Below are 13,323 nucleotides of genomic sequence, written 5' to 3'. Positions count from 1 at the left end.
GTTGGGGTTTATTTTTCAGTCACTTACCGGTGAAGGCAGCGCTCTCGCGCCCTCTCCCTGTAACACTTGTGTGTTTCTTTTCAGTCACTTACCGGTGAAGGCAGCGCTCTCGTGTCCTCTCCCGAGAACACTGCTGTATATTTGAGTGTGTAATAATTTTTTTTTCAGTCACTTGCTGGTGAAGACTGCGCTCTCGCGTCCTCTCCCGGTAACACTTTCTTGGCTTTTCTTGAATTAGTAGCTCACTGGTGAAGGCAGTGCTCCCTCTCCCAGTGTTCTGCTGATGGCTCATGTGTGTGGCGCCTGTGTGGCCCTCCTTGAGCCTGACGATGGCCATGATCGCTGCCCCTCTTGCCTCGGCTTCGAGCATTTGAGGGAGGGCCTTACCGAGAGGGCCTGTATGAACTGCGGCTCCATGCCCTTGGCACTCAGGCTGGCTAGGCTCGCAGCGGTGGAACATCCGGCAGCTGTCGACCTACCATCAATGGCGCCACTTCCTCCAGCTCAGCCCGGCCATTCTTGGCGTCGGGGTAGAGCAGGCCCCCCCCCCCAGGAAAAGGGCTAGGGACGAGCTAGCATCCAAGGTGGATCGCTTGTCGTCCGATATGGAGAGGATACAGGAACTCCTCCTGACCCTGCAACCTGGGGCAGGTGGCGCGGTGGCTGACATCCGGCCTGACCCTTCCTTGGGGGATGTGCCGGGGACGGACGATGTCCTGTCGCTGGCGGCATCAGCCAACCTCTTCAGTGAGGGTGTCACGGGGGAGGAAGCCTCAAATGCTTTTGGGGAGGCCTCCCGCTCCTCTGCTCAGAGCTCTGGGCACAGCACAGAGGGTAACCCCATCGGGGCCGTCATCCGTACGGCCCTGGCTCGCCTGGGGCTCGATGCTCCTCAGGCAGACTTGGCCCAGCCTACCTTTTTCAGGCGCAGCCCTGCCACAGCCCCTTTCTCTGTCCCTCCTTCGGAGGAGTATTTAAAGGAGCTACACCTCTGCTGGAAGGACGCCAAGGCTCTCCCCCGTCCTTCTTCCAGTGCTCGAGCCTTGGCTGCCATGCGGGATCCAGCGCAGTATGGTTTGGGTTGTATGCCACCCGTTGAGCCCGCCATTGCCTCCCTCATTCTAACCCCCGATCAGGCCTTGCGGCCGGATGCCAGGTGTCCTCGGCCCCAGTGCAGGGTCACAGACGACCTGCTTTCGAAGGCCTATGACGCAGCAGCACGTATGGGGCGGATTGGCAACTCCCTCTCCCACCTAATGCTGGCGCTCTCGACCTCGCTGCAACAAGCTGCAGTTGAGCCGTCTACACAGGACCTGAGCGACGCGTCCCTACAGGCCTTTGCCCTCATGTCCAGGGAATTGGGGCGTGTTATGTCCACCCTGGTCCAGACTCGCCGCCAGGTTTGGTTGGCTCAGTCGCCCCTGACGGAGGCGTGCAGGAAGGCCCTTAGAGCCGTGCCAGTGGTACCGGGGGAGCTGTTTGGGTCAGCTGCCCTGGAGACGCTGGAGCGAGCTGCCCAAGCTAGGCAAACCAACCTGCAGCTGTCGGGTCTTCACAGGAGTGTCTCCGCTCCTGGCAGGCCTAGAGCCCCCCCGGCTGCCCCCCGGGCCGCTACCAGCCACCACGCTCTTACCCAGCAAGAGATGAGGGCCTACGCAGGTCTCGGCGGTCCGCCCAGCAGCCCGCTGATAGCTTTCGCGCCCCCGCCCGCCCGGGCAGCCTCGGGCCGCGGAGCCTCACCGGTACCCCTCCAGAGCCGACAGAGGCCGGGGGGCCAGGCGCTAGGACCACGGGGCCGGTCGTCGGCTGTTATTCCCAGCAGCAGATCAGCTACTGGGCTGCCTGTACTATAGACCCCTGGGTGGTTTCCACCTTAACCCGGGGGTACGAATTACAGTTCCGACGCCGGCCCCAGGCCTTCGGACGGGTCAGGATGACAGTCGTCCGCGACCCGACGAAGGCCGCAGCTCTGGCCCAGGAGCTATCCGCCCTCCTGGCCAAGGGTGCGATCGAGCCAGTGGACCCTCAGTTACAACCCGGGGGGTTCTACTCGGCCTACTTTCTGGTAACCAAGAAAGACGGCGGATTCAGGCCCATTCTAGACCTAAGGGGCCTGAACATGTTTTTAAAAATGTTACCATTTCACATGCTCACCTCGGCGGACACCCTGAGGGTAGTTGCCATGGGGGAGTGGTTCACGACTATAGACCTAAAGGACGCCTATTTTCATGTGCCGGTTGCGGCACACCACAGGCGGTTCCTGAGGTTTGCCTATCGGGGCAGGCATTACCAATTCAGGGTACTTCCCTTCGGGCTTTCCCTCTCCCCAAGGGTTTTCACCAGGGTTGTGGCGGCAGCCCTCGCACCCCTGCAGGCGCAGGGCATGAAGGTCCTGCCGTATCTGGACGACTGGCTGGTCTGTGCGCCCTCCAGGTCCCAGGTGGCCCAGGACACGGCCCGCCTGCTGTTGCACGTCGCCCGGCTGGGCTTGACGGTGAATCAAACAAAGAGTTGCCTGGACCCTTCCCAACGGGTTACCTATCTGGGGTTGGTCCTGGACTCGGTCGCCATGAAGGCCTACCTTTCACCTCGACGGGTGAACGACATCCTCCGCCTCCTTCCCCTCTTCAGAGCCGGCAGGAGGCTGCTTTTTATTCATTTTCTTCAGCTTCTGGGCAAGCTGGCAGCTGCTTCAGCTGTGGTGCCTCTGGGCTTACTGTCCCTGCGCCCACTCCAAATGTGGCTGAACAGCCTGCACCTAGATGCAAAGTGGCACAGGCAGAGGAGGGTCAAGGTGACCCTGCAGTGTCTTGTCTCTCTGGCTCCATGGAGAAAGAGAGCGTATCTGGAGGCAGGCGTGCCCATGGGCGCAATCCCGGCACGCCGGGAGTTGGTGACAACCGACGCCTGCCTCTCGGGATGGGGCGCAGTGTGGCAGGGCAGGACTGCGCAGGGACGGTGGTCTGGCCGGGACGTGGCACAACACATCAATGTGCTGGAACTCCGGGCTGTGCAGCTGGCATTAGCCAGCTTTCTGCCCCATTTGACAGGCCGGCACAGGGCCGGCGATCGGCATAGGCGAGCTAGGCGACCGCCTAGGGCGACAAATGCGTTGGGGGCGCCCTCTGGTGGCGCCCTTAATTAAAGAATATATCAATTAAAATATACGACGCGAACGGAGAAGCGAGGGGGCGCGGGAGCAATTGTCAGGGCGGCCCGAAACCGTCAGCGTAGCACCCCCCCCCGCCCCCCCCCCCCCCCCCCCCCCCCCGCTCGCAAGACCTGTCCAGGGCGCAAGTTGATTTCGAGTCGCCTAGGGCTCTGAAACGGCCAGCGCCGGCCCTGGGCCGGCATGTCCTGGTCCGGTCGGACAACATGGCCACGGTTTCGCAGGTGAACCACCAGGGGGGCACCAGGTCAGCACGGCTACTCCGGGTATCCCAGAGCCTGTGGACTTGGGCTTCTCCCCGTCTGGCCAGCCTACGGGCAGTCTATTTGCCGGGGGCCCAGAATCGGGCGGCAGACTTCCTCTCCCGACGGAAGCCTCCACCGGGGGAATGGCGGCTTCACCCCGAGGTGGTGGAGTCAATGTGGGGCCTCTTTGGCAGGGCAGAGGTGGACCTCTTTGCCTCGGAGGAGTCGGCACATTGCCCCCTCTGGTTCTCCTGGGCAGAAGCGTCCAGCCCTTTAGGGCAGGACGCGCTGGCGCACGATTGGCCGGACAGGCCTCTTTATGCCTACCCACCATTGCCTCTGGTTCTGCCGACACTCCAGAGGGTCCTTTTGCAGGGCCACCGGCTCCTTCTGGTGGCCCCCTTTTGGCCGGGGAGGCTCTGGTATCCACTGCTGCTCAGGCTCTGCTGCAGCTCGCCATGGCGCCTCCCTGACAGGAGGGATCTCCTGTCCCAGCTGGGGGGTCAGATCTGGCATCCCGACCCCTCTCGCCTACAGCTCTGGGCTTGGCCACTGCAGGGCCCGACCCACTGCTGAGGGAGTGCACTGCGGCTGTCAGGGGTACGGTCATGAGTGCCAGGGCACCATCGACCAGGTTGCAGTACGGAAACAGGTGGAAGCTGTTCTCCAACTGGTGTGCGGCTAGGGCCGTGGATCCAGTGCACTGCGCTGTGACCACGGTGCTGGAATTTCTGCAGTCCCTCCTGGATAGTGGCCGGTCGCACTCTACCTTGAGGGTCTATGTCGCTGCCATCTCCTCCCTACATGATAGGGTTGACAGCGCCACGGTAGGGCGCCACAGATTAGTGTCCCTCTTTCTAAGAGGGGCTTTGTGGCTGCGTCCCCCTACAGCCATGCGGTCTCCAGCATGGGACCTGCCGCTGGTGCTGGAAGCCTTGTCATCTCCTCCCTTCGAGCCTTTGGGTCAAGGGGGTTTGAAGTGGCTGTCTATGAAGGCTGCCTTTTTACTCGCCATAACATCTGCCAAGCGGGTCGGGGAGTTGCATGCCTATCAGTGAGTGATACATGCCTGAGGTGGAACTCTGATGGCTCGGGTGTCACTCTATGGCCGAACGTTGCGTTCCTGCCAAAGACCCTGCCACGCAATCACCTTAACCAGCCCATCCAGTTAGCACGCTTTGACCCCCCTTCTGGGGAGGGTGGGTCTGAGCTGCTGTGCCCGGTGCGGGCCCTTAGGGCTTATATTTCTGCTACCGCCGGTATTCGCCAGTCGGAGCAGCTTTTTGTTTGCCATGGTGGCCCTAACAGGGGTCGTGCTTTAACAAAGCAGAGGCTGTCCCACTGGATTGTGAAGACCATAACACACGCCTATGGGGCCAGTGGCCGCCCCCCGCCATCCAGGGTGAGGTGTCACTCAACTAGGAGCGTCTCCACATCATGGGCTGCCCTGAGAGGGGTGCCCCTGGGGACCATCTGTGCCGCGGCGTCATGGGCGTCGCCTAGCACATTCTCCAGGTTCTACCGGGTCAACGTTGCCACTCCCCATCCAATGGGCGTGGCCCTGATGCCAAGCTCTGCTTTCTCTGATCAGTAGATGAGCACCTTGACTCTTCGTGACGTTGTTGGTATTGGCCATCCAGTGCTTAATGCACCGCCTCTGGCGGTCAGTAAGGATGAAATAGAACGCAGAGTTACGTATGTAACTCCGGTTCTATGAATCCTGGATGACCGCCAGAGTTACAGGTCACTCAGAAGTCTCGTGGTTCGCGAGAAGATTCTGGGAACAGATCCTCTGTCGACACCGGGCTGTATAGCCAATCCGGTGTCACGAGGGTCACATGTGACCTTGTTGGTATAGGTACTCGAACTGCGCATGCGCGAGACGGATAAATCCAGTGCTTAATGCACCGCCTCTGGCGGTCATCCAGGATTCATAGAACCGGAGTTACATACGTAACTCTGCGTTTTTCTATCCATCTTACATGAAGGTGGACAGTCCCACTTGTGATGTCACTAAATACAGGAAAATGCAGAATGGCTTATCACACTCACCCTGTGGCCTGAAATGACCTCTTTCAAACTGACATTCGATATGTGTCATTTGGATGAAGCAATAAAAGAACATAAAAGTTTATAAAAATAAACTTTTATTTATATGTAGTCGAGACAGATGACAAAATTCTTAGTCTGGACAGCTCTTGCATTTTTCTGTAAAGCAGATTACCAGTTATCATTTTTTTTTATTAAATAACAACAATGCATTGATTCATAAAGTAGGAACCGCTAAACACACCTTTAAAGAAACATTTACTTTGTTCATCTGGTCTTGCAACATGCTTCTCACTACTGCAAAGTTTAGGTTTACATGATTAACACTTCTTTGTTCAAGGTATATATGTATATTATTTATAGGTATTGCGCCAGCCTCCTTGGCTATTATCAAACATATTGTAAGACATGACGTGAAACTTAGGGGAATTATTATAGAATAGCCTCCAAGTTGGATCAATCTGTTCACGGTGGACTGTTCAAAACCTACTTGGTCTTTAAGAAACCTCCAAGTCTGTTTCGAACTTTACTGAGATTCAGTCCATAAATGAGAGGATTGAGAATAGGAGGAAAGGCAAGAAACTGTACAGCCATGAAGTTCCTGAGATTCTGTGGTACAGATTGTGTTCCATATCGAGTGTACAAAAGATCGAACAGTAAGGCAATGGAGACATTTTGTAGACAGAGTAAATGTGGGAGACATGTCTGCATTAACTTTTTCTTCCCTTCTGTGGATCTTAAACATGTTTTGACAAGGGTCACATATGTACAAATAATAAACACATAATGGCAAAAGTAGAAAAGGATTGTTATAAAACCAACAATATTGTTGGTGGTTGTTGAGGTGCAAGAAAGTTTAACAATGGACCAGTTGGCACAATAGGGTTTATCTATGTGAGACCCACATAATTCTAGCATTGATGTCATCAATATTACAACAACCTCAAGACACAAGGGTACAACCCAAGACATGCATACTAGAAAGGCAACTCTCTCTTTGGTCATGATTGATAGGTATTCTAGAGGGCGACATATAGCCACATGTCTGTCATAAGCCATCAGAGCCAGAATAGAGAAGTCCCCTGCAGCATAGGAGTATATGACAAAGACCTGTACAAGACACTCAGAATAGGATATGAGATGAGTAGAGGACAGCAAATCAAAGAAGAATTTGGGGTAAAATCCGGCCGTCCCATAAAGTCCATTGATGCAGAGATTACACAGGAAGATGTACATGGGTTCATGAAGATGTTTGTCTACTATTATGGTAAGAATTAGAGCAATATTGACCAGCAGAATGACAAAATAGCAAAGTAAAGAAAGAAAGAAAAGTGGGAGTCTCTGGTTCATTGTGTCTTCTAATCCAGACAGAGAAAACATAAAAGATGCATTAAGCATTGCACACATCATTACATTTCATAAATTATGTATTGACCATTACACATATCGATACAGATCGTAAATGATGTATTCATCTTTACACATATCAATTTGAGAAAGAAAACTGTTCATACTCAACAAATCGAAATCTTGTAACTCATATTATACTCCTTAGACATGCAAAATGCTAACAGTCTAATATATGGTTTGAGGCCATCCATCACCGCATTCAACACCTTTTATTCATTTCTTGAAACGCATCCAGTCAATTATTACTGCCTCTTCTTAAACAAAAGGGGCAGGACCAAGACTCCCCATTGGCTACATCTTGGTTCTCCTTATTCAAATTGTCATTATATCGTTTTCAGAACCTAGTTATGCAACAATCTTACATTGAATGAATGTATACAATGTATTAACACAATAATACATCTTCTCATCATCTTGAAACGCTGTGAAAGTTTGACATTTTTATGTAAATCTTTACAGTCGGCTCGAAGCCCACAAGTAGGCTTAAATGTTCATTAATGTATAATCGGATTAGCCACGTTAAAACCAGATCAACTTTATCGTCCTGAAGGAAAATCCCCCCCCCCGCCCAAAAAAAACAACAACTAAATAACCTATTTCCTCTAGTCCCCACTCACTATAAGCCTGGACATTAGGTGTGTCTTGTAAAACACAAATGATTCTAGAGTCACTGAGATAATACCAGGACATTTAAATAGATGTGGAACTTGAAGAGTTATAAAATCTGTAGTTTCAGATACTTATTTTACTCAGAGCTAAGAAGCTCTATAAAAGATGGCTGTGCATAAATCAAAAACGAGGCATAAATGAATACCATACAAGTAAAAATGTACTGGACTCGCGATAATTATAATGTGTTTGGGACATACGTACACCTCATGCTTTGTGAGGAAATTTTGGATCTATTTCATGATTTAATTATTGATAAAAAGATCGACATACTGGGGCTTTCTGAAACCTGGTTAAAACCAGATGAGTTTCTAGCCTTAAACGAAGCTACTCCACCCCATTACGTTAGCACCCAAGTATCTAGAGAAGTTAAGAAAGGTGGTGGAGTAGCCCTGATATCTAATTCTAAGCTTAATTTAAAGCCGAAGAATAGATATATTTTCAGATCCTTTGAGGTGCTAGCGCTCTGCACCTCAGCTCCTCGAGAAGCAAAACGAGTTCCAGACTCTTTTGTTTTAGCTGTAGTATACCGCCCTCCAGGACCGTATTCAGTTTTTCTGGATGAGTTTTCTGACTTTGCAGCTGATTTGGCTACATATTCAGACAATATTTTGCTTTTTGGGGATTTCAACATTCACGTGAATAACCCGTCTGATGCCCTCGCAAGGGCTTTTCTGTCCATTACAGATACGCTTGGCTTCAAACAGCTCGTCCAGCAACCAACCCACATCGGTGGAAACACGTTGGATCTCGTTCTGACCCGCGGTGTTGACATTTCGCAGCTAGTGGTCTCTTCCTACACCTCAGCTTTATCAGACCACTTTTTGCTCACTTTCCAGGTGGTGGTATCCTGCCCCTGCGACGATCAGCAAGCTACTTTCAGCTGTCGCCGCATCACACCTGCAACCATTACAGCTATGGAAGATAAGTTATCTGGTTCACTTGCACCTCTCTGTAACTATAGTGGTTCTGTGGAGTGCCTTACTGATGACCTCAACATTGCCTTGTCTGTTGCCATTGATTCAGTTGCTCCGTACGTAACTAAAAAACGAACATTGAAAAAACCAGCTCCTTGGTTTAATGCAGAAACTCGCATTTTGAAGCGAAATTGCAGGATCCTTGAACGCAAATGGCGCTCGACTAAACTTGAGGTCTTTCATCTTGCATGGCATAATAGTCTGATCACCTATAAGGGTGCGCTGACTATCGCCAGGAACGCCTACTTTTCTAGTATCATTACTTTGAATAGAAATAATCCTACATTTCTTTTTGACACGGTGAGGAGTCTCACTCAGAAACAGAATCAGACCGTAGGCTCCTCGATCTCGGCAGGTGAATTCATGGATTTCTTTGAGAATAAGATTCAATCAATTAGAGAGGAAATTGATGCTTACCGGGCGGCTAATCCTACACATCCTGTGGGGCAGGATGGGGTTCTGCCAAGTAGGATGGTGAACTCTGACGCAACTCTTTTGGAGTTTAAGGCGATTTCCTTGGTGGAACTTGAAAGGGTGATAAAGGCCTCAAAGCCAACAACTTGTATGTTGGATCCGCTCCCTTCTAGGGTTCTTAAGGAACTTTTTCCAACGGTGGGGCCTGTTATCCTCTTGCTTATGAATCTTTCGTTTTCAACAGGAATTGTTCCTTCCAATTTCAAGGCTGCGGTGTTAAAACCGCTACTCAAAAAGCCTGGCCTAGATCCTGAATTAGTCAGGAACTATCGGCCTATATCGAATCTGCCCTTCTTGTCTAAGGTACAGGAAAGGATTGTAGCAAAGCAAATTGTTGATTATTTGACGAGGAATAATCTCTTCGAACCTTTCCAGTCGGGGTTCAGGAATTTCCACTCAACTGAAACTGCTATTACAAGAGTTGTAAATGACATCCTTCTTGCTTTGGATAAAAACACAAGCACAATGCTTGTGATGTTGGATCTGAGCGCTGCGTTTGATACGATTGACCATAGCACTCTTCTTCACCGTCTTGAACACTATGTTGGTTTCGGGGGTACGGCTCTTGGTTGGCTTGAATCGTACCTCACAGATAGAACCCAATTTGTGCTTCATGAGGGTGCAGAATCGAAGCATTGTAAATTGCGCTTTGGCGTACCACAAGGGTCGGTTCTTGGTCCATTGCTTTTTGCAATTTATATGCTTCCCCTCGGTGACGTTATCCGCGGCTTCGGAATTAGTTTCCATTGCTATGCGGATGACACCCAGCTCTACATTCCTGTAGATTCCGGGGATTCTGCCCAGATTCAAAAGGTTGAGTCCTGTTTGGCTGCTGTGAAGGGCTGGATGTCACAAAACTTCCTACAGCTTAATACTGGGAAGACAGAGCTTATGATTATCGGCTCGAAGCGGGACCGGGAAAAGTTTGAGGATGTCTCTCTGTGGTTGGATGGCTTCGCCATCCCACAGAGTGCATCCGTCAGAAATCTTGGTGTCTTGTTTGACCCTCAACTATGCTTTGATCAGCATATAAGAAGTATAACTAGAATTGCCTTTTTCCATTTGAGAAACATTGCAAGAATCAGATCAATGTTATCTGTAGTGGATGCAGAGACACTGATTCATGCGTTTGTCTCGTCAAGACTGGACTATTGCAATGCACTGTTCTCGGGATTACCGAACTCTACTACAAAGAGTCTACAGCTGGTACACAATGCGGCAGCTAGATTGCTGACCAGAACGAGAAAGTTTGATCATATTACACCTATTCTCGCCTCTTTACATTGGCTACCAATAACTTTCAGATCAGACTTTAAGGTGCTATTGCTAACCTATAAAGCCTTGCATGGACTATCTCCATTGTACCTGAAGGACCTGATTATTCCTTATAGTCCTTCTCGGTCTCTCCGGTCTTCGGGAGCCGGCCTTCTTTCATTGCCGAAGGTTAAAAAGAAATCGGCTGGACAGAGAGCATTTGCCTATCGAGCCCCCTTTTTATGGAATAGGCTGCCATCAGCGATCAGGGAAGCTGACTCTGTGGAGCTATTCAAAGGGAAGCTCAAAACGCACCTCTACAATCTTGCATTTGGAGTGTGAAAACAACAGATGCGTAGTGAAGACTACTCTGTTTGCTTGTGCTTTTCTTATTACATTATACATTCCCACTATACTTTTCCGTTCTAATTCACTATTCTGTCAGTTGTAGCGTGCTGCGGGTGCTGGACTGGATGCCTGGACTCTCCTCATGGATAACCGGCCAGAACCCCATCACCATTTTAATATGATGTACATGTATTTACCTGTATGCCATTTGTGGCACCCATTGCACTCCTGACCATCCCTGGAAGAAGGGATCCCCTACACTGCGTTTCTTCTCAAGATTTCTTCCTTGCTGATTCAAGGGAGTTTTTTCTTGCCCGTGTGGGGGCATGGGTAAAGGGGGGTGTCACAAATATTTGGCCTGTTAAGCCCTTTGAGACTGTAATGGTGATTAAGGGCTATACAAATAAAATTGAATTGAATTGAATTCATTACAGAAATGATTATTTGATTATGATAGCATGAAATTAACAAATGTTTGAAGGGATGGGGAAATGGAAGACTCAATTGTTATGGAATGGAATGGCAAACTGAAAAATCTAAAATAAATAAATAAATTGACATGTTGTCGTGCAAGTGTATTGAAAGAAGAGGACACGTGAGAAATTTAGCATTGGTTTGAGTGTGGTTTACGTTAAACGCAGTGTTCCTCTAACCGCACAGCAGCCTGTCGGAGTTACCATTTATTTTTACTAAAACCCAGCGTATAAATTTGTGTTCTAATAACATGGTGTGTGTTATATTTAGATACACATATTCGCCATTAAATATGAGCTTATTAATATGCCTATTAGTAACATATTTAACTCACAAGTTCTTGGACCTTTATTAACCCAAACATGTTCCCTATTCTAAAGTTGCAACCTTTTCAAATTTATTTAAGTCATTACAGCATACAGAGTTAGAAGACAGCCAAGTTATCACAAATGCAGGTTTATTTATTTTGAATAGAAAACAGTCAAGCCATTCAGAAAAGACTCAAAATGGCATTCAGGTTACTGCACTGAACCAAATCAAAGTACAAAGACAAAACCAGGTCCCCTTGTCAATTATTTCATTTTAAGCATTACATAACTATAGTCTTGTGCATCAATGCCAGCTACAACACAGAGGTGCTTACAATGCATTAAATCAGGAAACAAAAAAAGATAAACATTTAACAGATACATTTATCTCAGACTTAATCTAATTAATTGAACCGAGACTTCTGCATCATAAAAATAAGACAAGAAATTTGTAAATTCATTTCAGACCGGATGTTTTTTTCGTATGTCATGGAAAAGCATTCCCAGTGGTCTATGGCATGGTCTATGGCTGTGGTGGTTGCCACGCCATTTTTGGTGCACTGCCTGTGTCCACGCCCGCCAGAACGACATTGGAAATGACGTAGATACTTTATGATGATTGGATGCGCTAGAGCAGGGGTGCCCAATACTTAGACCCCCCTACTAAAGACCCCCCTATGAAATTTGCGCATGCGCAAACAACGGCGCTAAGTGCGGGAAAGTAAAAAAAAAAGCTTGCGAGTTGCCCAGTTAGCCTCCAATTTTTAGCTCTTGGTTTTTTCTTTTAATCTTAAGAAAGGGTATAAAAATGAGAGGGGGAGCTGGACCAAGTAAGAAGCCAAAAACGTATCACTTTCATCCGGAATGGGAGGAGGATGAATTTTCGAAGTGCGTTTGCCTCATCTGCCAGTCTACCATCGCAATACCGAAGAAGGGAAATTAGAGCGGCATTTTCGGACTGCTCATAAAAACTACGACACCAACTTCCCGCAGAAAAGCGAGCTGAGAAAGAGAAAGGTGAAAGAACTAAAATGCCAGTTGTCAGCCAACTTCAAAAGCCAAAGCCGCCACCGAAGCATCGTTCCGGGTGAGCCACTTAATCGTTAAGAACAAGAAGTCCTTCCAAGACGGAGAGATGGTAAAAGAGGCATTCGTTGAAGCAGCTGACTCATTGTTCCGAGACATTAAAAACAAGGGAGAAATATTATCTTCGATCAAAGCTCTCCAGCTGTCAAGAAGTACAGTTACACGGCGTAGTGAAGCCATGGCCAAGGATTTGATGCTGCAACTTTGGAAGGACATCGTAGATTGCGAGTGCTTCTCACTGAAGTTGGACGAATCTACGGATGTGAGTGACACAGCCCAGTTGTGCATTTTTATTCGGATGGCGTTTACTGACATGTCTGCAAAAGAGGAGCTGTTAACACTACTGCCCATGAAAGAACACACGCGAGGAGAGGATATATTTTAGTCTTTCAATAACTTTATCACGAAAACCCAGCTCCCAGTGCACAAATTGGTGTCCATCACCACGGATGGAGCACTAGAGCAATGGTTGGCCGCGTGAATGGATTTATTGGCAAGTGCAGGGAGGACGATGCTTTCCCGGACTTCCTGAATTACCACTGCATAATACACCAACAAGCGTTATGCGCTAAAATGCTCAACGTGAAAGCGATCATGGATGTGGCAATGAAGATCGCCTGTTCTATTCGCGCCAGATCTCTTCAAAGACGGCTATTCCGTGCACATCTGGAGCAGGCTGACTGCGACCACTCTGAGTTGTTGCTACACACTGACGTGAGATGCTTAGTCGAGGGAAATTCCTGCAAAGATTTTGAGAGCTCTGTCCGGAGATTAAGGAGTTTTCCGTGTAGCTGGACATGCAGAATACAAGCAACTAAATGACAGTCAGTGGCTGTTAGACTTGCCATTTTTAACTGATC

At 49.1% G+C, this 13,323-nt stretch overlaps 2 protein-coding genes across 2 annotated transcripts; one reads left to right on the top strand and one right to left on the bottom strand.

The window, feature by feature from the left end:
- The first annotated feature begins 605 nt into the window (after window positions 1-605).
- On the top strand, window positions 606-4,243 carry LOC132473868 (uncharacterized). The gene is made up of 3 exons (XM_060074152.1): window positions 606-1,463; window positions 1,586-3,050; window positions 3,335-4,243. Exons 1-3 carry the CDS (start codon window positions 606-608, stop codon window positions 3,988-3,990), a joined length of 2,979 nt encoding a protein of 992 aa, XP_059930135.1. The 3' UTR covers window positions 3,991-4,243.
- A 1,314-nt stretch (window positions 4,244-5,557) lies between these two features.
- Window positions 5,558-7,467, bottom strand: LOC132475067 (olfactory receptor 1D2-like). The gene has a single exon (XM_060076052.1). It carries the CDS (start codon window positions 6,871-6,873, stop codon window positions 5,950-5,952), a length of 924 nt encoding a protein of 307 aa, XP_059932035.1. The 5' UTR covers window positions 6,874-7,467; the 3' UTR covers window positions 5,558-5,949.
- Between the last annotated feature and the right edge of the window lie 5,856 nt (window positions 7,468-13,323).

This window comes from Gadus macrocephalus, chromosome 16, assembly GCF_031168955.1.
Source record: "Gadus macrocephalus chromosome 16, ASM3116895v1".
Lineage (NCBI taxonomy): Eukaryota > Metazoa > Chordata > Actinopteri > Gadiformes > Gadidae > Gadus > Gadus macrocephalus.
This window is presented reverse-complemented; position numbering and strand designations above follow the sequence as displayed.